This window comes from Diabrotica virgifera, chromosome 8, assembly GCF_917563875.1.
Source record: "Diabrotica virgifera virgifera chromosome 8, PGI_DIABVI_V3a".
Classification (NCBI taxonomy): domain Eukaryota; kingdom Metazoa; phylum Arthropoda; class Insecta; order Coleoptera; family Chrysomelidae; genus Diabrotica; species Diabrotica virgifera.
In genome coordinates, this window is record NC_065450.1 from 2760437 (window position 1) to 2785544 (window position 25108).

At 32.8% G+C, this 25108-nt stretch overlaps 1 protein-coding gene across 1 annotated transcript in view; it reads left to right on the plus strand.

The window, feature by feature from the left end:
* The window catches only part of LOC126889715 (tonsoku-like protein), a 94770-nt gene that overhangs the window by 60440 nt on the left and 9222 nt on the right, over positions 1–25108 (plus strand). The window contains exons 9-11 of the mRNA XM_050658249.1: positions 262–721; positions 8475–8665; positions 24118–24829. Coding sequence (XP_050514206.1) covers positions 262–721; positions 8475–8665; positions 24118–24829 — 1363 coding nt within the window. The remainder of the gene's footprint in view (positions 1–261; positions 722–8474; positions 8666–24117; positions 24830–25108) is intronic.

Here is a 25108-nt window from a genome sequence, read left to right on the forward strand (position 1 = left end):
TAAATGTGAAAGTTGTCAAAACTAGGAAACTGGTTGCCATTAAACAGGATCAATCTACTTAAAAAAATTCTATCGGTAATTTTTTACAGTAGATTATTCCCAGGATAACAATAATCTGATTGGACAGAATTAAACACGTGATCAAAAATCTTACTATACGATTGGAAGTTAAAGTAATTAAAATTTTTTATTTCTTTAAGTTCTATTGGTGAGAATCTCATGAATGAAATAATCAATAATATTTATGTTTTAATGATATAGCCAAGAAAAGGTCATCGCCAAGTCCCACAAGAAGAGTATTCAGACCTAGTAATATCCAGAAAAATAGTGCAAAAAGAAAAATTCAGACTTCATTAAAAGACTCAGGTAATAGTAAAACCATCAACAATGTTAAACACAAACCACCTCAGACATTACAAAGGCACCGTAGCCTGGAACATGTGAAACAGTCTAAAACCACCACTTTCGAGAGAAGCAAGAGCTCCATAGAACCATCTTCCACCATGTCATCACCGAATAAATTTTCATATACCCAAATTCCGATCGCTCAAGATAATACGCCGAATATTCTAGTCGCTAATGCCATTTCTACTGGAGACTTGATGGTTTTTGTGGACGTTAAAGTAGAGGACAAAGTTTTTCGTGTGCCTGTATTACTGGCACAAGTGCAGACCAATACTATTGGATGGTTAGCCGAACAGGCAGCTCTAAAGTACGCAAGGTAAGAAAATACTTGTTCTTTTTCCTATTTTATAAATAGGCTCATGCCTCTTTTACTTCGGTTTTTAGCCTCAATTGATGTTGTCTGATCATCTTTTCCCTCGGTCATCCCAATAATCTTCCATTTAGCGATGTGTCTCTTGCTATTCGTACTATTCTATTTTCTGTCATTCTTTCTATGTGTTGATTCTTTTCTAAAAACATATAAACAAAACGTTTTCGCTCTGTAACAAGAGCATCATCAGTGTTACCTAAAATAAGTGTAACCATATTAATTAAAGCAAAATGTTAAAGTTAAAATGATGACCAAGGTAAAAGCAAAGTTTGGTTATACTTACAAGAACATGGTGAGCCAACCAAAAAATACAAAGGTCAAAGCCTTTCAAAAACAGACAAAGGGTCGATTTCTCATACCTGCGGTAATCTATGGTTCAGTTGAACCAAGTTCACCGGTGATCTTCGGTTTTGTTTGGAATGCATTTCTCATTGCACGTTCATGTCAGCGCTCGTTCTACAGCTTTCGAGAAATGCCAATAGATGGCAAGAAGTAAAAAACTGTCGCCATTTTGAACTACCTTTTTTATGCTGTTTTTGAATAAAGTTAAATTTAAGTATTTATAGTCAAATAGTAATTTTAATAATTATAAATAAATATTTTAAAAAACAAAAATAATGTTATCGTTTATCGTTAGGCTTAATATAATAAAATAGGATATATTTATATTATGACAGAGTTTCGTGTTAATAAATACAACGCATGCGTAGTCCATGAAATCATCTGAACTGAGTTCTGAAATCTTTGAACGGCCGAATTCCACCGTTCAAGCATCGTTCAAGTTTAAACTGCCATCGGTTGAACGTGCGAATTGAGAAAGACGATTTTGACTTTAAACTGACGTTTACTAGAAGTTCAGGTTAAACTGGAGTTGAACTCGATATGAGAAATTGGCCCTAAAAGTCTTATACAGGGTGAGTCATGAGGAACTGTACATACTCCTACCTCGTATAGAGGCCCCTATGGGGAATAACAAATGACCATTAAAAAGTGTCTGCTCCCATTGTTTAATAATATACAGGGCGAGTTTCGCATTTTGACAGAAATTTGTTTTCGTCATAATTTTTGAACGGTCAGATCGATGTGTCTCTTATTTTGGCCAATCGTTACACTATTACCACCTAATCAACTAATTTATTCAAACTAGAAAAAAATCAGGTCCGGCTTTAAAAAAATTAGTTCGTTTGGGTCTTAGAAAAAATTTCACCCTGTATACGCTTTTTGAACACTCTAATATGAATTTTACAAATTAGACAAATATGCAATTAAAATGGCATATTTATTTTTTTCCGCACACGATTACTTAATTTTTTATAAAAAAATCAAATTTCACTATGAATTAAAAGTTTGGTAAAGTGAACCATAGATTTAAAAAAAATATTTTTTATTACAAAAATTAATTTTTTTGCACAAATAAGTAATTTATGTTACCATCCAATCAACTAATTTATTCAAATTAGAAAAAAATCAGGTCCGGCTTTAAAAAAATTAGTTCGTTTGGGTCTTAGAAAAAATTTCACCCTGTATACGCTTTTTGAAAACTGTAATATGAATTTTACAAATAAGACAAATAGGCAATTAAAATGGCATATTTATTTTTTCCCCACACGATTACTTAATTTTTTATTAAAAAATCAAATTTGTCAAAATCGGAATTTTAACCTAAAAATAAAAAAAAAATGAACTCACGGTTTAACTCGCTACAACTCTGTTCCATTTTAATATTTTTTTTTCTGAAATTTTTACAGCACATACCTCTTACCATTGTGAAGACTATGAAAATTGTTGTAGACTTTCAGTCTTCTTCTTGTAAAAGTTGCAAACTTGTAAATCGCAAAAATTAGGTGGAAAAATTAAAAATTTATCAAAATGATCACCTTCTATGTTAAACTATAGAGTCCAAAAGAAGTGTTATTGGAAGTTTTAGATCTAGACGTGTTATAGAAAAAAAAAATGGTAAAACTTTTAATTTCAAGAAAAACGTTGTTTTTGTAAATTAATTTTTGTAAAAAACGTTAATTTTTTTAAATCTATGCAAAAACTTTGCCAAACTTTTTATGCATAGTCAAATTTGATTTTTTAATAAAAAAATAAGTAATCGTATGGGGAAAAAATAAATATGCCATTTTAATTGCCTATTTGTCTTATTTGTAAAATTGATATTAGAGTTTTCAAAAAACGTATACAAGGTGAAATTTTTTCTAAGACCCAAACAAACTAATTTTTTAAATCCGGGCCTGATTTTTTTCTAGTTTGAATAAATCAGTTGATTGGGTGATAACATAAATTAAATATTTGTTAAAAAAAATTCATTTTTGTAATAAAAGTTATTTTTTTAAATCTACGGTTCACTTTACCAAACTTTTAATTATTCATAGTAAAATTTGATTTTTTTATAAAAAATTAAGTAATCGTGTGGGGAAAAAAATAAATATGCCATTTTAATTGCCTATTTGTCTAATTTGTAAAAATTATATTAGAGTTTTCAAAAAGCGTATACAGGGTGAAATGTTTTTAAGACCGAAACGAACTTATTTTTTAAATCCGGGCCTGATTTTTTTCTTGTTTGAATAAATCAGTTGATTGGTGGTAACATAAATTAAATATTTGTTAAAAAAAAATTAATTTTGGTAATAAAAGTTAATTTTGTTAAATCTATGGTTCACTTTACTAAACTTTTAATTCATAATCAAATTTGATTTTTTTATAAAAAATTAAGCAATCGTGTGCGGAAAAAAATAAATATGTTATTTTAATTACCTATTTGTCTTATTTGTAAAATTCATATTAGAGTTTTCAAAAAGCTTATACAGGGTGAAATTTTTTCTAAGGCCCAAACGAACTAATTTTTTTAAAGCCGGACCTGATTTTTTTCTAGTTTGAATAAATCAGTTGATTAGGTGGCAATAGTGTTACGATTTACCAAAATAAGAGACACATCGATCTGACCGTTCAAAAATTATGACGAATACAAATTTCTGTCAAAATGCGAAACTCGCCCTGTATATTATTAAACAATGGGAGCAGACACTTTTTAATGGTCATTTGTTATTCCCCATAGGGCCCTCTATACGAGGTAGGAGTATGTACAGTTCCTCATGACTCACCCTGCAAAGGAAGGATAAAATTCCTATGGCTACGGCCCTAGGGCAACATATGACCCACACGCGTTAAGTGGGTCAATAGGTAAAAATTAGGTCATAATATTGCAAAAGGTGACAAGCAACTAAGAGATGAACTTTCAAAAGCGAATCTGTCTGATGTCAGGACAACAATTTTCATTGAAACTTGAAGTTTTATGAAATGTTGGTTACGCAGTCACTAAATTTAAAGTTATTTAAGGTACAAGCAATGATAACAGCTAACATCAGTGGGTTGGAATTATAAAATACAAGAGTTAACTCTTTTTCAGACAAATTAAGACTTAAATCAGACAGATTCGCTTTTGAAAGCTCATCTCTTAGTTGCTTGTCACCTCTTGCAATATTATGACCTAATTTTTACCTATTGACCCACTTACCACGTGTGGGAGTCCTATATTGCCCTAGGGCCGTAGCCATAGGAATTTTATCCTTCCTTTGGATTTTGCCATGTTTGTACCTATATAAAACTTTTAGTCTGTTCTTGAAAGGCTTTGACCTTTGTATTTTTTGGTTGGCTCACCATGTTCTTGTAAGTATAAGAAAACTTTGCTTTTACCTTGGTCATCATTTTAACTTTAACATTTTGCTTTATTTAATATGGTTAAACTTATTTTAGGTAACACTGATGATGCTCTTGTTACAGATCGAAAATGTTTTGTTTATATGTTTGTAGCCCTATAGGGGCTTTTTAAACTAATATACCTTTTACCAGGACAACATTTTTTATTAAATTTTACTTGTAATTAATGGTATACAGCCAGCTACAGGAAATTATTCCTTGTGGATTCTTTTCTATTTTTCTTCTTTTTGTCCACATGTTTATTTCCTCTATACCACATCTCGCTCGTATTTCCTCACTTCTTACTCTGTCTTTTAGAGTTTGGTTCGTTATTTTTCGTAAGACTTTCATTCCTGCTGTTTCCAGCAGTCTTTGTGTTTTCGCCGTATCTGCTCTTGTTTCCGCTGTATATGTCATTATTGGTCTTATTGTTGATTTATATATCCTGGTTTTCGTTTCCGTTGTGAGGTATTTGTTTCTCCAGATTGTGTTGTTGAGACATCCTGCTGCTCTGTTCACCATGTTTTATTTCCAAGTATTCCGTTTCCATCACTTGTTCTATTATTTTGTTATTTACGACCAGTTTACATCTTCTCGGTTTCGCTGATATCACTATCGATTTAGTTTTCTCTGTTGAGATCACAATGTTATATATGAGCGCCGTGTCTTCGATTCTTTAGTTAATCTTTGTAGGTCATCTTCATTTTCGACTGTTATTATGCCGTCGTCGGCGTAACATATTATCTTTATTTCCATTTCTCCCATTCTATATCTCTTCTTTTTTTTTAATTTTCTTTATGATTTCATCCATCAAAATCCACAAAGAAAAAGAAATGTTTTTCCTGTAGTTGGCTGTATACCATCAATCACAAAATTGGAAAAAAATCCTTTGTAAAAGGTATAAAATTTTTTTATTAAAAATCCCTTTAAAGGGCTACATCACAACAAAACGTTTTCGATTTTTTTATAAAATCATCATCAGTGTTAAGATAAACTTGATGCTAGCTGAGCCACAAAAGAAAAATATTAGGGTAAACACCCTTTAAATATCACATTGATGCGTTATAAGTGCATACTTTGAAAAATTGCCTTGTGATGGTTACATGGCAACTGGGATAGTGCCCTAAGGTAATGTATATCCCAACACGTGGGATCCAAAATTTACTTGTTTACATACCGATGACTTAATGGCAAATGATCAATCCATCATTCCTCATCATTATCAGATCAAATAAAGCGTGTAGAACCAAGGGATACAGGTGCATTTTTGGTAGTTTTGAGAAAATCAAGTTTGAAGTTTAACACCTTTCCTAAATGCTACCGCTTGTTTTTCAAAATAATTAGTGATTGGCTAGTATTTTTAACTTTAAAAACAATTATGTAATAGTACAATTATATCATATTAAAAAAACTTAGCATTTTATAAGATATTTTAGAAAAACGAACAGCACTTATAACCATTGTCTTCCAATTAAATAATTGGAGTGTACTTGTATCTTTATTCTTTTAAATACAATTTAATTAACTAAACAGAAGTTATAATGAGTTTTCTCCAAAAAGTACTTCAATTTTTGGTTATTTCACCTTGAAATATTCTATTTGGAATTTGGGGAATATGAACCTATATTTCTTTTTTTACTAGTTTCAGAGACTTCAGGAATACACCATTTTTTTCACTTTTTTACAGGCTATATTTTTTCTAAGAATGTTTTTTTTTTCTATAAAATACTTACTTTTTAAATTATTTGCGAAAAATCGTCTAGAAACGTGTTTTTTTTTTGTTGAAAAATGCACATATTTACTCGCAAAAACAGTCGAACGGGGATATTGTAATAACCGATCATTATGAGCTAGTAGAAACGTTAGGGACCTCAAATTTCTATTCCTTAAACCGGCATATTCCTATAACCGGAATTCTAATAAGCGAGTTCGACTGTAACTCGAAAAGACGTAACGTTGTATTTAAAAGATTTATTGCTTGATAATTATTGGGATATTTCTTATCTCCTTTCTTGAAGAACATCAGCATGATTGCTCTCCTCCATTCATCTGGTAATTCTGTTAGTGATGATTATGTTATGAATAAGAAGTTGCAGTTGTTATATAAGGTAATCACCTCCAAGTTTTAAGAGTTCATTTGGTATTTTATAGATATACAAAGGTATGAACGTTTCTGTACCTTTATTTGTTGTTTGATAAAAATTTTGTTTTATTTGCTATGTTAATGGAAAAATTAATGCGACATTTTCAACGAAAGCTTTTTGTTTATAAATTCGCAAAGTCTGTGTGTTATTGCGTTGCCGCTCCTGCAATAGAGCAGATTTATCGATGGATTCTCATGTAGTTTTGTCTTCTGAATCCAAATCTGAAAACGGCATTTCGATATCTCTAACCGTCTTCGAGATAATCGACCTCAAAGTCTAAAATGTGACGTCACAATCATTTTATTTTCTGCCGACACACTAACCGTCAACTAAAATCGTTGCTAGTAAGTAGGCTAGTTTTTTAATCTGAATTTGTCAAGCAAAGGCAAGCAAAGCATAGGTTATTTCAAAGATCTTATACACATAGATTTGGCCCACTTCGAAAAATAGCGTAACGCGGAGCAGTTCGGGTCGGTGGTCTATCCATCTCTCTTTACGGGCGCTTAGCTTTCTCTCTCTAGCATATGATGGCTGCCGCCTCTTTGTCACTGTCGTTCCGTTACTCCCACCTCTTGGTAGATCGCTCACACTCGTACGACAGACAAAGATAGCTAGACCACCGTACTTGATATTGTCGTTACACCACGATGCATTGAGTGGCATATCCCTAGCCAAGTTTATTCTCTTTACATGTCTCTGGGTTATTTACATTTAAGTTTGACACTTCGTGAATGTCAAACTAAGTTTTAAATGAAGTATTAATAAAATATCAACGACATTTGATAGTGAATTTAATTATTATATAAAATAAATAAGATGTTCAAAAATACAATTTGAGTATATTTTGAAAGCAATAATTTATTAAAAACCAAAGCCTCCCCTTGGGAGTACCTAATGATAAATGGACTGTTCCATTCGTTATGAAATGAAAATTGTTATTATAGTCGGTTCGCTAAACTCGACACAACTGGCTAGTGATTTTAGTAGGTAATTTTTTAGTTTTTTGCGAAAATTGGCAAAATTACTAATTATTTAGTAATTATTAACTATTTTGTAATTATTTTTTTTTTGCCAAATTGGCAAAATTACTGACTAAAATCACTAGCCAGTTGTGTCTGAGTTTAGCGAACCGACTATATGAAATGTTGTTTGGAATAAAAAATTATGGTCTAATACATGCATCCTTCTAATGGAAAAAATATTTAAAAGTTTCTTTCAAATTATGGATACCAACAACATTTTCATTTATAACTCTTTTAATTTTAATTTGACGAAGAAAAGTTATTCTTCATAAAAAGCTCTTCATGGTCTAAGATTTATGATGCAACCATCATATATCAAATTTTATTAATTTTATACGAGGTATACAAAAAATATGAATTTCGATCAAGAGTAAAGTACCTTTATAGTTCACAACATTTAAATTAGAATGATATAAATGCACATTAAAACATAATTTTTAATTCTAAACAACGTTTTATAACAGCAATTTTCCATATTATTATGTAAAATACGCAAATAAACAAAGTTTTCGTTATGATAATGCTCGCATTTTCAGCTTGTTCACTTCTATCTTTACTCAGATTTGAGTACTAGGAATTTTATTTCGGACCGTTTTTTCTAGACGAATGAAAGCGGAATGTGACTGCATATTGTAGAGTTATTTTCGCTTTCTTTATGCGTCGTCTTTTGTCTTATAAATTGAAAAAAAGGCTGAGATTAATGATGTATCAGAAAGACGTTACAACAAGAAAAATTTTCAGATTTAAATAATTATTTATTATTATTTCAATAATAAATTTTGTATCTGGGACTTTTCGCTTTTCCCTAATTGATGTATATATATATTTTAGGATGCTATGTTCAAAACCTCAGTTAGAACTCGAGACGACGACGGGGGCATTGCTATCAGACGAAGACCCCTTAAGCTTATTATTTCCGCTGGGTACTACCCAAGCTGAACCAGTGGTTGGAAAGATTGTTAGACGTTTCGAGACACCCTTGGTTGATAGATATAGAGACGCCTGTTTGCACATGAAAGAAGGTATTACCTGCTCAATAAAATAATTTACTTGTTTTGATTTTTGTGTTTTATGATAACAAATCAGGTTTTTTTAACTACTGCTTTTATTCTCGCTGCATATTAGTTCTACGACGTATTGTTATCGTGTATAGGGTGTGCCGAAAAAATCAAAGTTTAAAAATGTTGATCTCTCCGGCTGTTTTTTGCTGATGGATAGCCTATAAACCCTCAATTTCAAATTTCAGCCCAAAATGTTAACCCTTTTCTCAAGCCCCCAAAAATATGTTTTTTGGGGTTTTAAAATGATTTTAATTATTTTTAATCTCTAAATTTTTGTAAGAAAACAAACAAGTAAACTCAGTTTTAAATTTTATTTTACATAATATTAGGCTATTGATTATGTTCAAAATAAGATAGCTAAAAGAAACTACAACGTTAACGGGGTTTTATTGTTTCATATTATGGTCAACGGACCTCTAGATTTGAAAAAACCGGGGAGTGCTACCATTTAAATGGGTGCGTTTTTGAGAAAGGGGTGAATTAGTCCCTAGGCACAGGGCGAATTAGGGTGAGTTCTATGCACTTTTGGTGCAAACACGTCTACAGTAAAATTGTTCTAGGTTAAATTTACTATCTAAATATTACATCCTAAAGTGAAAAATGTTTTTTTTACAAAAATATATTCAAAAGAAAAGCAAGAAAAAAACACGAAAGAAAGCAATTTTGTTTTTTGCCCCATAACTTTTTTCCATAGGGATATAGGTATGTATAGGCATTTCTTCAGCGAAAAATAACATCCATTCTTCCTCTTTCAAATGAAGTTTGGTGGAAGTTTCTTGGATTTATAGTTTTCGAAATAACATTTTTCAAATTTCGTCACTCACATTCTTGGGCCATTTTCCCCATTATTTCACAAACATTGTTCTGTAACTTTTTTCTACGCATTTCTAGGTAAATGCAATAGTACATTTAGTAGAAAGAGAAGTCAATTACCTTTAAAATAGTCTATTGTATAAGTCTATACGGCTCCTTTTAAGCCAGTTATGCTTTTTCAATTTTTTATACTTTTAATGATTTTTGATATTTTTAACGATACTTTCCATTATGACTTTTTTCTTGTTCATTTAGGTATATACATTGGGGAATAAAAACAGCTTACTTTCTTTACTTTAAAATGGTGTATTGCAAAAAATTCTAGGACTACCTTTAAACAAGATATCCGTAGGATATCCAAGAGTATCCGTAATTTGAGAAAAAATTTAAATTTTTTAATTTGAAGAATACAATTGCATATTATAATATAATTTTTAATTCCAAATAACTTTTCTTAATAACACTTTTCGAAATTGTGAAATATAAAGGTGTTTTACTCTTTAGCGAAATTCATATTTTTTACATACCTTGTACACTATTGATAAAATTTTAGATTTTAGTTTTAGACTATGCAGAGAGAACGACTATGCATTTTATAAAGAATATTTTTTTTTCATAAAGTTATCAGCATTTTGAAAAAGCATATCTTGTTTAAAAATATTCCTACATTTTTTTGCAATACACCATTTTAAAGTAAAGAAAATAAGTTTTCTTTTTTTAATACAATGTATATACCTAAATATACAATAAAAAAGTTTTATTGAGAAATTTAAAAATAATCATGAAATATATCAAAAATCATTAAAAGTATAAAACTTTGAACAACCATATCTGGCTTAAAAATAGTCATACGTCCTTCTACAATAGACTATTTTAAAGGTAATTGACTTTTCTTTTTATTAAATGTGCCATTGTATATACCTAAAGCTACGTAGAAAAAAGTTACAGGACAATGTTTGAGAAGTAACAAGGAAAATGGGCCAAAATCGCTGTGATAGGCGAACTTTTAAAAATCATATTTTGGAAACTGTAAATCATAGAGACTTTTACTAACCGCCATTTTAAAGAGGAAGGATAGATCTTTTTTTTTTCTATGAAACAATGCCTATACCTTTATCCCAGAGTAAAAAGTTATGGGGCAAAACACAAAATTGCTATCTTTCGTGTTTTTGAATATATTTTTGTAAAAAAAATACTTTTGATTTTAAAATATGATGTTTCGATAGTAAATTGAACCTAGAACAATTTTCCTGTAGACGTGTTTGCACCTAAAGTGCATAGAACTCACCCTAATTCGCCCTGTGCCTAGGGACTAATTCACCCCTTTCTCAAAAACGCACCCCCTTAAATGGTAGCACTCCTCGGGTTTTTTATATTTAGAGGTCCATTGACTATATGAAACAATAAAACCCCGTTAACGTTGTAGTTCCTTTCTAAAATACATAATCAATAGCCTATTCGCGGTGTGCAAGTACTTGGAGGGGATACGAGAAACGACCGTGCGAGAATAGCGGAGAAATATTGCAACTTTCTTAAATAATTCATATTGTCAATTGAAATTGTCAAATTGGCGTATATTTCATACGTAGTGTCATCGAAGAAGAAAAAATTATAAACTGCCCGTCATAGAAAACGGGCACCCTAAAAAATGGGTCATTTTTGATGTCGCGTATCTCCTAAACCTGTTGTCCGATTTAAATGATTTTTTGAATATGTTATAGCCCTATTCTTTGTCAATATCTTTGTAATAATATTTTTGCAAAACAGGTAAATTTTCATTGTATACCGGGTGTACGAATCAAACTGTGTTTTTTTCTCAAAGTTCGCAACACCCTGTGGATTATTCTAGCATTTATAAAATAGTGAAATTAAAATTCAACTATAGCCTCAGGCTTTCGTAACATTCTGTTTTTTGATTCATTCGCTTATGTTGGATAATACAAAAGTTATGTACTTTAACAACTAGCCATGTTCTTCATCAGTACAGGGTGTTATAAGTCTAAAGTGTTTTAGGGACTAAATAAGTTCGACAAACTTTAAGGGGTAATTCTGCATTAAAAATAATGACAGTTTGCTTTATAATCATATATCCGCAAAAGCTTCGTTTCCGAGATACGGGATGTTAAATTTTTTCTTACAAACTGATGATTTATTTATTGCTTTAAAACCGGTTGAGATATGCAAATGAAATTTGGTAGGTTTTAAGAGATGGTTATTGCGCATTTTTTGACATTCAACTAAGAATTTTATATTCACTATTGGAGCGCATACGGGTAATATGACCGATCATATTATTCGTATGTACGCCAATGGTGAATAAAAAATTCTTAATTGTATATCAAAAAATGTTAAAAAATTACGTCTTAAAACCCACAAAATTTCATTTGCATATCTCAACCGGTTTTAGGGCAATAAATAAATCGTCAGTTTTTAAGAAAAAATTCAACATCCTGTATGTCGGAAACGAAGCATTTGCGGACATATGTTTATAAAGCAACCGGTCATTATGTTTTAATGCAGAATTACCCCTTAAAGTTTGTCGAACTTATTTAGTCCCTAAAACACTTTAGACTTATAACACCCTGTACTGATAAAGAGCATGCCTAGTTGTTAAAGTACATAACTTTTGTATTATCCATCATAAATGAATGAATCAAAAAACAGAATGTTAAGAAAATCTGAGGCTATAGTTGGGTTTTAATTTCAGTATTTTATAAGTGCTAGAATATGCCACAGGGTGTTGCGAACTTTGAGAAAAAAACACAGTTTGATTCGTACACCCGGTATATAATGAAAATTTACCTGTTTTGCAAAAATATTACTACAGTGATATTGACAAAGAATAGGGCTATAACATATTCAAAAAATCACTTAAATCGGACAACAGGTTTAGGAGATACGCGACATCAAAAATGACGCATTTTTTAGGGTGCCCGTTTTCTATGACGCGCAGTTTATATTGCTCCACAATATTGATATGATATGCCATTTAAAGGTTCAAAGGTAAATTTAATTAATTGTATTTTGCTTGCAGTACTGCATTTTAATAACTAATTTTATATACTACATACAATTGTTTACGTTTTAATAACATAACCTGAATCTTATTTTTTCTTATTATTTTTTTGGACTATGGCATTGACAATTATCCAGTAACCAGGACTAATATAATTGGCCAATATAATTAAAAGTGCGAATAATGTTGCTGAGCGTAGAAACCAGGTGTCGCTTTGCCGGACTTGCACGCTCCCAATATGTTCAGAAAAAAATCATAAGTCACGCTAACAAGTTGAATATGAGGATTAAAATATAATAAATATTACCCATTGTTCACGTTTATTGATCTTCCCCAAGATATCTTGAGTAGGTATCTACCTAAATATTAAAATTATTCTGGTGAAAAAGTAACACATTTTTTAACTAATACATCTGAATTTAAAGAAATATACAAAGCTGTTACAAATAATTAATTTAAATGGCTAACAGTAACTACATCAGTAAAAGTTTGTCTAAAGGTTATAGACCTGGATCCCGCGTAAGAAAAAAAAGTTGATTAATAGCAAGCTGAAAATTTGTTAATAGCTTAACGGTGTCTAGTCGGACAAACATTGATGCACGGGAACACTGAAACAGGGGAAGTTTTAACGGTGGAGCATGATAAACGTGTCGTCCTGACAAGTTTATGATGGTGAAAAATAGCAAGTTGTTTTTAAGTTTATTCAATAGCCAACGTTATATAATATATGAAAAAATGTTTGTCCGACAAAAAGGTTGGGCATTTTAACGAGTCCGACACGTAGAACATGTCACATCACAGGAACTATGTAGGTGATGAATAGCAGTCTGATTTTTGCATGAGAGCTTAATGAAAGGTTAAAAAAGCAATTGGAAGTTCTGTCGGACAAAATGAATGGGAAATTTTCCTAGTCGGACATTCTAAACATGTAAGATATAGACAAAAATGTTGGTGATAAATAGCAAGCTAATTTTGATTTGTTTATGTACAAATTATATTTTGTAACGCAAAAAGTTATATGTCGGACAAAAAGTTTGGGCAAATCGAAGGAAATAAATAAAAAACATTTTTTCAGAATGACTTAGTCACATATTGATAAAGCTATTTTAGTTGTATATTATTATTTATATTCACATATTTGCATGTGCATATATACATATACATATACATGCACACTCCAAAAACAGTGAGGTAAGTATCAATGCATGTATATATTGCAAAACAATTATTTTTTGGGTGGAGTTTGTTCTAGATATTCTCAAAATGGCAATAAAAAATGTCAAAGAACATGTGAAAGCAATCTCTTAGGGTTTTCTAATTAGGCGCATCAGAAAGTACGGAAAATTTCCTACAAAAAACGTTGTATACATTTTTTTCCATACTCAAATCTTAACCCTGTATAGTCCAGGCTCATCCCTGCTCATCTGTTTTGAGATGGACGTTGAGAGGTGACTCAAATTTTTTTGCAGAATTTGCTTGAAAATAACTCAAATAATAATATGTGAGTTATCCTCCCACTCAAATGGTCCGGAACATTGTTTAAATAATCAAAATGTCAAAATATGAAGGAAAAATTCGATTTTTTTATTGGTTTTTTGATTATAACTTTAAAACTGTTCATTTCTGAGAAAAGTTTTACTGACATAAAAGTTGCGTAATTAAATTTCCTACAATATAGAATTGGTTAAAAATTTAAAAAATAGTCACCCTTGTTGCCAAATAGTAATACTTGCGAAAAAAACCATACCAAAACAAGTATTCGCATTTTACGTTTTTCAACCATTTATGCTACACTTAGGACCTTCATATTTTACCCAGAAAAACTTTATGATATCGTTAAACAGCACTGTAAATTTCATTAAGATTGGTTTAATAGATTTTGCAAAATAAATTTTGCAATCCAGCTTTCGCAAAAAAATTCATTTTTTAAAAATGTTGCAGGACTGAAAATACAGCAGATAGTAAGTTGAATTTTTTTTTGCTTATAGAAGTGTACTGTACCTTTCATTTGCAATTTGCAAAATTAAAATCGAATAATTAAAACGGCGTTAGGAAATTTTTTAAATAAACATTAATTTTTGGTGCTACGCGCAGGACAGCGGTGTTCGATTCACACGAGTTGATTTCCACCAAAATTTCTTCTAATCTTTATCTAATATATTATTTTCTTAGTCTATATTTTGTTGTGTTTTAATATTTTAATTCCACAAAAACCAAACTAATTTTATTATTGTTTGTGAAATATTGTTTAAACAATTGCATATGTTTAAAAATAATAAACTTTTATTCTCTAAGTTATATATATATATATATATATATGAACAAAGAAAGTTTTTGCTAAAAAAAGAGTTATTTTAAAGGATAAAGTATGTGTTTTTATTTTGCAATAAACAAATTTATTTATTTATATCGAAATGTAATAAAAATTAAAATGTATCAATCATTATTAAAGGTCATTGAAATGCCCAATAAGAGCAAACTATCCGCTGTCCTGCGCGTAGCACCAATAATTAATGTTTATTTAAAAAAATTCCTGACGCCGTGGCAGTTAATCGATTTAAATTTTGCAAATTGAAAATAAAAGTTACAGTACACTTCTATATGCAAAAAAAAATTCAACTTGCTACCTGCTTTATTTTCAGTCCTGTAACATTTTGAAAAAACGAATTTTTTTTGCGAAAGCTGGATTGCAAAATTTATTTTGCAAAATTTATTAAACCGATCTTAATGAAATTTATAGTATTATTTTAGTGTATCATAAAGTTTTTCTGAGTGAAATATGAAGGTCCTAAGTGTAGCATAAATGGTTGAAAAAACGTAAAATGCGAATACTTGTTTTTGTATAGTTTTTTCGCAATTATTGCTATTTTGCAACAAGGGTGACTATTTTTTAAATTTATAACTAATTCTATATTGTAGGAAATTTAATTATGCAACTTTTATGTCAGTACAACTTTTCTCGGAAATGAATACTTTTAAAGTTATAATCAAAAAACGAAGAAAAAAATCGAATTTTTCCTTTATTTTTTGACATTTTGATTATTTAAACAATGTTCCGGACCTTTTTGAGAGGGAGGATAACTCAAATATTGTTATTTGAGTTATTTTCAAGCAATTTCTGCAAAAAAATTTGAGTCACCTCTCAACGTCCAAATGTACTAATATTTTTACAGATCCGCCCTGGTCTAGTAAACGACATTGAAAAATGTGAAGAGTCTAAAACTTCGGTGCTTATAAGAATAAACGTAAATATGACACATTATGCTTAGAAGTATGTATTAGAAGGCTGCATTTGTCAGTGTGACACTTTGTGCTATACAAAGTAGTATTTGAAAGTACATGGTCTCTGAGTTTCTGTTTGCCACGTGTGTTGGAAATTAAAATTTATATTAACTATGGAGTGTTTTTGTGTCTATTTTTGAGTGTCAACAGTGTAAATTTTAAGTCGCCAAATCAAAAGTGAAATCATTCAACGGAACATTTTTGAGTAATTTTCGAACATTTTACAAAGTTAGTAAAATACTTGGTCATCAATTCAATGAGGTTCAGTTGCCAGATAATTGTGAAAGTTCTATTGAATATCATTCTTCGTGGTATAATGCTTTGCTTGATTGAAAAAGGGTACCTAAATAAATTATTACTAAAATTGTATAACGTAATTTTTCTCAACTTTCTACAAATGAAATAATAATGTAATTAATATGTCACATGGCAAGAAATAATTTGCTGCCAAAATAAATCGATTAGTTTAAATTTGAAGTTACGATTGCAATTTATTATGAATTATTGTCAAAAGTGACAGTTTTTCTTAAATGGAAATGTATTCATAGACATAAGGGTAGACAGGGAATACAGTGCAAAAAGTCGATAGGTGGTCTATCTATCTCTTTTAACCAAGCGATCCCGCGCATGTGGCAGACAAAGATAGCTCGACCACTCAATCCATAATATAATTTGCCTGATCTACTATAAATGTATTACAGTGAGGTATCTAAATGATGTTGAGATAAATCGAAAGATATCGATTGTAATTGATTGCAGGTACTTTTGACATAGAATAATCACCCCTTATTGAAATTTCAAAAATTATTTTTTTAAATTGTCCGACTACAAAATCTACCCCTTATTTTTTTCCGACAACAGTCATTCTTGGTAAGGAATAATTTACTTAATTAAATTTCGTCTTTGTCGGAAAGCTATTTATCACCAGCATTTTTGTCTATATCTTACCTGTTTAGAATGTCCGACTACAAAAACTTCCCATTAATTTTGTCGGACAGAACTTCCAATTGCTTTTTTAACCTTTCATTAAACTCTCATGCAAAAATCAGACTGCTATTCATCACCAACATAATTCCTGTGATGTGACATGTTCTACGTGTCGGACTCGTTAAAATGCTCAACATTTTTGTCGGACAAACATTTTCGCATATATTACATAACGTTGGCTATCGAATAAATCTAAAAACAACTTGCTATTTTTCACAATCATAAACTTGTCAGGACGACACGTTTATCATGCCCCACAGTTAAAACTTCCCCTGTTCCAGTGTTCCCGTGCATCAAAGTTTGTCCGACTAGACACCGTTAAGCTATTAACAAATTTTCAGCTTGGTATTAATCAACTTTTCTTTCTTACGCGGGATCCAGGTCTATTAATAAAAGTTGCCTTTCTGAAATCGGTAAAACACTTTCTGTGATTTTCAACTACTTGTAACACATTTTGCTTGCTTTTTTCATTTCAGATATTTTATTGACCCTCACAAAGATGAAAAAAGCAAGCAAAGTGTGTTACAAGTAGTTGAAAACCACAGAAAGTATTTTACCGGACTCTCAGTCCTCACGTGAGCATGTATGTCTTAAAACTGGACGCGACTACCGAAAGGTTAATATAGCGTTTCATTTAATATATACAGCTCCCGGAACGAACCATGGCCGGTAACAATGTCGTTGCCGTTGTCGTCGATCGTACACCCACCTAAACTTTGCGCAGAGAGGATTTCTCTCACCGGCCATGGTTCGCTCTTTTTGATTTCATTGAAAATTGGGATTTTACACAAAATTGAAGAAAAAGATCTTCTGTGTAAAAGGTATATTTATTTGAAAACCCCAATAAAGGGCCACATTAAAAAACAGAACGTTTTCGTTCTAAAGAGAGCATCATCAGTGCTCTAAACAAGCTGTACATGCTAAGCCACCAAAAATACATGGGTTAAAACCCTTAAAATGCCGACTAAAGCCTTACATTAGCGTGTTATACAGTGAGCACGTAAAGGTTCGAATAAATTCATTTTCTAGAGAATGGACCATTTTGGAGAAAAATCCCGAAACAGGTCAATTTTTATTTTTAAATTACGACTTTTTGGGATATATATCATACTAGTGACGTCATCGATTTTGGCGTGATGACGTCATCGATAATTTTTTTAAATTACAATAGGGGTCGTGTGATAGCTCATTTAAAAGGCAATTCAATTCTCTATTCAGTAATATAAACATTGACATCATTATTTATACAGGGTGTCCAAAAAAAAATTTTTTAATTAAATTTATTGACATAAGAAGAATGTATGTAATTTATTTAATTCAAAATACATTTTACTGCCCTCAGTAAACAGAAAAAAATGTTTATTTAAAAAATAATCATTGCTTTTCGCTTAAATTAAATGTTCAATCTGTCAAGAGGCAGGTGGGTGGCTGCTTTAATATTGAATATAAGCAAGAAACAATATTTATTTGTCAAATAAACATTTTTTCCTGTTTTCTGATAGCAGCAAAATTTATTTTGAATTAAATAAATTACACACATTCTTCTTTTTATGTCAATAAATTTAATTAAACAAATTTTTTTTGTACACCCTGTATAAATAATTATGTTACGGTTTATATTACTGAATAGAGAATTGAATTACCTTTCAAATGAGCTATCACACGACCCTTATTCTCATTTAAAAAAAATCATCGATGACGTCATGACGCCCAGATGGATGACGTCACTAGTATGATATATATGCCAAAAAGTCGTAAATTAAAAATAAAAATTGACATGTTTCAGGATTTATTTCCAAAATTGCCCATTCATGAAAAAATGAATTTATTCCAACCTTTACGTGCTTACTGTATAGTAAATTTAAAAAAGATATATGTACCTCAAAGCATCATATGACTATACCACGAGCATGTGGGTGGTTGAGTTGATTTCTCTGTCTTCACAAAGAGAAAGGTGAAAGCCAACTAGCTAACCTTTCTCTTTGTGAAGACAGAGAGATCAACTCAACCACCTACATGCTCGTGGTATAGTCATATGATGCTTTGAGGTATATCTTTTTTAAATTTCACCCATCGCCAGGGTTTACTATACAACACGCCAATGTAAGGCTTTTAGTCGGCATTTTAAGGGTTTTAACCCATGTATTTTTTGTGGCTTAGCATGTAGAGCTTGCTTAGAACACTGATGATGCTCTCTTTAGAGCGAACATGTTCTGTTTTTTAATGTGGCCCTTTATTTGGATTTTCAAATAAATATACCTTTTACACAGAAGATCTTTTTCTTAAATTTTTGCAATTAATGGTATTGGGACCGTGCAAGTTGCGCAAAGCGACACCTATTTCTACGCTGTGCACTTTTATTCGCACTTTTAATTGTATTGACCAATTACGTTAGTCCTGGTTGCTGGATAATTGTCAAGGCCATAGCCCAAAAAAATAATAAGGAGAAAAAATAAGATGCAGGTTATGTGATGAAAACGTAAACAATTGTATGTAGTAAATAAAATTAGTTATTAAAATGCAGTACTGCAAGCAAAATACGATTAATTAAATGTACCTTTATATAATAATTGCATATCATATCAATATTGTGGAGCAACATATAATTTTTCACCTTCAGTGACAGTAGATATGAAATGCACGCCAATTTGACAATTTCAATTGACAATATGAATTATTTAAGAAAGTTGCAATATTTCTCCGCTATTCTCGCACGGTCGTTTCTCGTATCCCTTCCAAGTACTTGCACATCTCGAATACAGCCAGCTACAGGAAATTTCCTTATGGATTTTACACAAAATTGTCAACGTCGCGAATCACTACTACAGTTACTTTACTTTATCGTGTCCGGACATGTCATTTATAAAATTTCTTCCCAGTATCGGGCTAAGTCGGTTCCATGTTCGTTGGCGAGCCACAAATCTTCGAGGGTACACCGATAAGGACAGTTTCTGCATGTAAAAAGATGTTCCATATTCTGCGTTTCTCCACAGTCACAGTTCACTTGATCTTGGTCTATTTTCCCCCATTTTATCATGTTTGATTTCACTGGAGCGACCCCCGTTCTTACCCTATTCATAGTTTTCCACGTTTTAAAGACTAGAGACTGGCCGGTCCATTGAACCTAGAGCAGAGGAAAATACGCAATACGGTTCATCCTGTACTGTTCCAAGAAAGCTTTTCCTGGATTTTAGTCGCTTTCGTGGTGTTCGAGCTTTGTATAGGGCATGCCGCTCGTCCGCAATCTGTTTAATTTTCTCTATGTGCTCTGAAACGCCCCTGCGTGTTGAGGGTTCTGCAAAACCCGCTGCTTTATATAGTTTGGTTTCATGCACCCCGTTACTGTCCTGCATGTTTCATTTAGCGCAGTATTGACTTGTTTAGCGTGGGTAGATCTGCCCCAAACTGGGCACGCATATTCAGCAGTTGAGAAACACAGTGCCTGTGCCGATGTTCTTAAGAGGCCAGGACATGCACCCCATTTACTTCCCATTAGCTTTCTGAGTATGCTGTTCCTAGTTGTTACTTTCCCTCTCGTTTTTATGCAATGTTGTCTGTAGGTGAGGGACCGGTCCAGAGTTACTCCTTATAGGTTGGTCCGTGTGCTCTAGTATATTACCATTTGACACAATTTGGAGTTTTCGCTTGGCTTCCTTTGCGCGAAGGTGGACGGCGCAGACTTGCGTTTTAGAGGGATTGGGTCTCGGGGAATTCTGCAGATAGTACTCTGTAATTAAAAAAAACTAAGTTATAATTGTTTTTAAGGCAGTTTCGAGCCTCTCCTCCACTTCTTCAAATAATTTCCTTGAGCACATATTGCGAGATCGTCAGCATAGAGGAAATGCTTGGATTCATTCGGCGTAGTTTGGTCGTTTGTATATATATTGAAAAGCATGGGTGCTAAAACATTTCCCTGTGGGAGGCCGTTCTTTTGGACTCTCCATCTACTTACTTTGCCCTCCAGCACAACGAAAAAAGTCTGTTTTGAAATAAGGAATATACGACCTTACCCAGATGGTGGTAATTGAGAGTGTCGTATAATTTGCGGAGCAATGTTTTGTGCCTCACTGTGTCATAGGCTGCTGTCAAATCTACGAAAGCAGCCCCTGTTATAAGTTTTTCTTCAAAGCCCTCTTCAATGTGTTCTGTTACTGCGAGGACTTGACCGGTGCAAGATTTGCCGGGTCTGAATCCTCCTTCTTGTGGGATGAGGTGCTTGTCGACATTTTTTTCCATTCTGGTGAGGATTTCTTTCATATAGTTTAAAAAAGTGACACAACAGCAAAATAGGTCTGTAGCTACTGGGATTTTCTGGGTCCTTTCCTGATTTTAACATGGCTATCACTTTAGATTTTCTCCATAATTTTGGAATTTTGCAGTCTTTGCAGCACGTGTTGTAAAGTTGCAAGATCCAGTTTTTTGCTCCTTGGCCTAGATGCTTTATTTGTTCACTGCATATATTATCCACACCAGCAGCTTTCCCGTTTTTTAACCTGTTCATACCGTCATGGAGTTCATTTAGTGTAAAAGGAGTTCCTAGGTGGTTTGTCTCCTGATTCAATCCTCTTCTAGTATATGGGTCTTTATATGTGTTTTTAGTTCTTCCATCCATAAGGAGTTGAGTAGCAACTTGGTTAGCTGTAACCTTGGAAGGTGGTTTATGTTCTTTTGGGTTACCCGCTAAGTTTTTTTACAAGGTTCCATGCTATTTTGCTACTATGTGTCATGTCCATTTTTCCAGGGTTTGAATCCACTTTTCCTTTCTGGCTTGACTCGGCTGTTGGAGTAGGACTGCTCCGCAGTCAACCGTTTCTTGGCTAAAAGGGTCAGTAAAATAGAGGGTTTCGTATGTTCTCATTAGTTCTTTGGACTCGCTGGATATCCCGGGAACATATTGTTGCCTACATCCTCTGGGGATAGCTTTTCTAAACACATTTTTTATTACCTTTACAAATTTTTCGTAGTTCTCTACTTTTGGCTCAAGACGTAGCCGCTCAGAATATTGTATGTCTGCATACTTTTGCCAGTTTGCCTTTTTGAAGTTAAATCTCCTTCTGAATGGAATAGTTTGAGGTCTGACAACTGGAAAGATGTTATACTAATTGGTCTATGCTGAGTTTTGGGTATGGGGCCATATACTACTTTGGTACATCGGTCTTCGAGGTTATTACTTGAAAAACAGATATCCGGGTTATATCCCCTTTTCCAAACTTTGCTCTGAAAAGATGGTGGAAGTTTAGGTTCATGGATTAGCGCGAAGCCACTCGTTTCAGCCCATGCTTCTACTGCGTCTCCATTCGCATCCGAATTTGCGTAGCCCCAGAGTAAACAGTGTCTGTTAAAGTCTCCCAGTATAAGCTGATTCGGTTGTGATTGGAAGTTAGTTGGGGGTGAAAATATAAAAGGCTTGTTTGGGGGCTTGTATACCGAGGTTATTGTGTATTTTCCGATCTCAATGGTTATTACCTCTATACCAGGGGTGGCCAAGCTCCTTGACAGTCCGAACCATTTTTCAAAATTTGAAATTTTTCGCTAGCCTCAATTAAACAATTATCTAAAAAGTGTATAAATGGTATTAAATTTTTCTCTTACCGTTTGGAGTTCACGAATTTTAAAGTGAAATCAAATGGTTCACATCGTTGTTTCAATAAATATGCAAATAATTCTACAAGCAGTCTTTACTAATTCGGGATACTTCGATTCTTCATCATCCTTCCATCTTTTTCTGGATAGGCCTATTGATCGCCTCTCGAAAAACACCGTCTTTAACACTCTGTCTTCCTCTGATCTACCACATGGCCTGCCCATCTTATCTTAGCTTTTGTATGTTTGACGATGTTTTCAGTATCACTCTCCTGTAATGGTCTTGATGTTTCACCTAAATAAAATTGTTCGCATTCACAAGGTATTTTATAAATGCAATTCTTTGTTCTTTCTTGTTCATTGTTAGGTTTAGTTTTAGATAGAATAGATCTCAATGTGTTTGTTGTTTTGAATGTTGTTGAAATGTTGAATTTATTTCCTATTGTTTTAAGTTTCTCGGATAGTCCTTTTATATATGGTATTGATGTTTTCCTCGTATTATTTCTTGTCAATGTTGTAGGATCCCGTTCTAAGTTGTTCTGTTCCATTCGATCCAATCTTGACAATTCCTTATATATAAACGATAAATGATAATCATTTTTTAATAAAATAGATGTTAAGAATTGTTTGTTTTTCTTCTAAAAATGAATTTTCGTTAGAACAAGTAATTTTGGCTCTATCATATAAGGATTTAATGATTCCCTTTTTAACGTTGATGTGGTGATTTGATTTGTAATTGAGATATCTGTTGGTGTGTGTTGGTTTTCTATACACTTGAGTCTCATATCCAGTATCCTTCTTTGAGACTAAAACATCTCCCATTCTTATTGTGTGGTATCTCCGCAAACAGTTTCATACCTGAGATTTTCGGTCTCGCTGCAGTTAGGTCTCTGTGGATCTGATGTCTTGTTTTGGTGTTGTGATGCCCTCGATATTTATGCTCGCTACCGTCAGTGTTGGCTCTGAGAAGAACCGTTGTGGCTTGATGTTTGCCATCTGATTTGGTTTGGTTTGGTCCGGTGTTGGAAGGATTAGCCGTCTACTAGTAGACGTTTCCAGGGGACGCCGTCAATAGTGTTACCTGTTTTGTAGTTGATGTGGCACTATTGATCTCGTGGAGGCTACTTCCGTGTCCCCCCAACACGGCACTACTACAGTGAAACTATCCACATAACTCCAGAAACAGACGAACCACTTTGCAGCACTACTCTGTGGCGCCACAAAGTAGCCTCCGATGATTAGCCGTAAATTCTTATGTAAATTAAACGTGTGATTCCAGACGAGCGACAGTGGCCAGCCACTGTCGCCGATTCTCGCTGCTAGTGGCGTCCATTACAAAATCATTGACCTAACAAAATCGCCTGTTTAAAGCCACTTTGTGGCTCCTTCAGTAGCGCTGAAGAGTGGCTCGTCTGTTTCTGCGGTAAAAACGGTTATCGATCAACTGAGCGCTCCTTGTCGTAATTTGAAATTTGCTGGCGCGCACAGTATGTTAACGTCTACTCCTATTCTGATTCACCGGCGCGCAAATTATAATTCCTCGATGCAATGTTGCCAGAGTTTCAATATTTCTTTAAACTAACATAAAATGATATTTTTTTCACTATGTGGAAATATGTGTTAAGAAAATTCTAGATAGTTGTTTGTACCACGATCTTATCCATGTAGTACAACGAAAATGTCAAGAGAAATGTATAAATGAAATTTTAATTCACATTTCTTATTGTTTTAGATGTGGATGACAAGCTTACGAGAATACTCGAAGAATTTTCTGTAAATCTAAACTTACAAAATTTGGGCATCATGAGCCACACCTTATCGCCTCTATGCAAGGCATTGAATCATCAAACTACGCTACTAGACCTAAACTTATCAGGAAACTTCCTCGATGTTTACTGCATGGTCATTCTATGCTCAAGTCTTCCATCTCTTGTAAATCTCACTTCTCTGAACTTGAAATGTACCGGTTTGAGCGGTTCTCATCTAACGGAAATGGTGAATATGTTCTCTGTTGCTTCAACCAGAATATTACAGAGGTTGAAGCGTCTGGATTTGAGTAACAATTACTTGAGGAACAGAAGTTGTGAACTTTTAGTGGAGATACTGAGGCATCTAAAACTGGAGCATTTGAATATAGCGAATGTGACTTTTAATAGCGGTATTTTTCAAGATTTGCACAATAGGAACTTGAGACTAAATCTCCAGGATGTTAAATATTTGAATATAAGCAATAACCAGTTAAGTAGTCGAGACGTGGAGAATATCATTTCTTGGACTGTTGCAAATAACTTGGTCGATTTAAACTTGTCGAGAAATACTCTCAAAAATACCACTTTAGGGCATTTCAGTGAGGATTTCGATAGAGATGGCAAATTCAATTCATTACACTCGTTGAATTTGTCCAGATGTGGTCTCACTGATACTGATATGTACCACATACTTAGGTAAGTTGAAGAATCTTTTATTTATTGAGCTCAACAGACCTTGTAGGCCTAGGGCTAACAAGTTTACATTTCTCATTACATTTTATAAATTTTACAAATAATTCTTATATAACAAGTCTTATAAATTATGTTTAATTTCACTTTAGTCTTTTTATACATACCTTCTCCATCTCTTTCTGTCCAATGCTAGTTCTTTCCATCTCTCAATGTTACTTCTCTTCAGGCCTTCGTACACACTGTCCTTCCATCATTTTCTTGGCCTGCCTTTCCTTCTCTTTT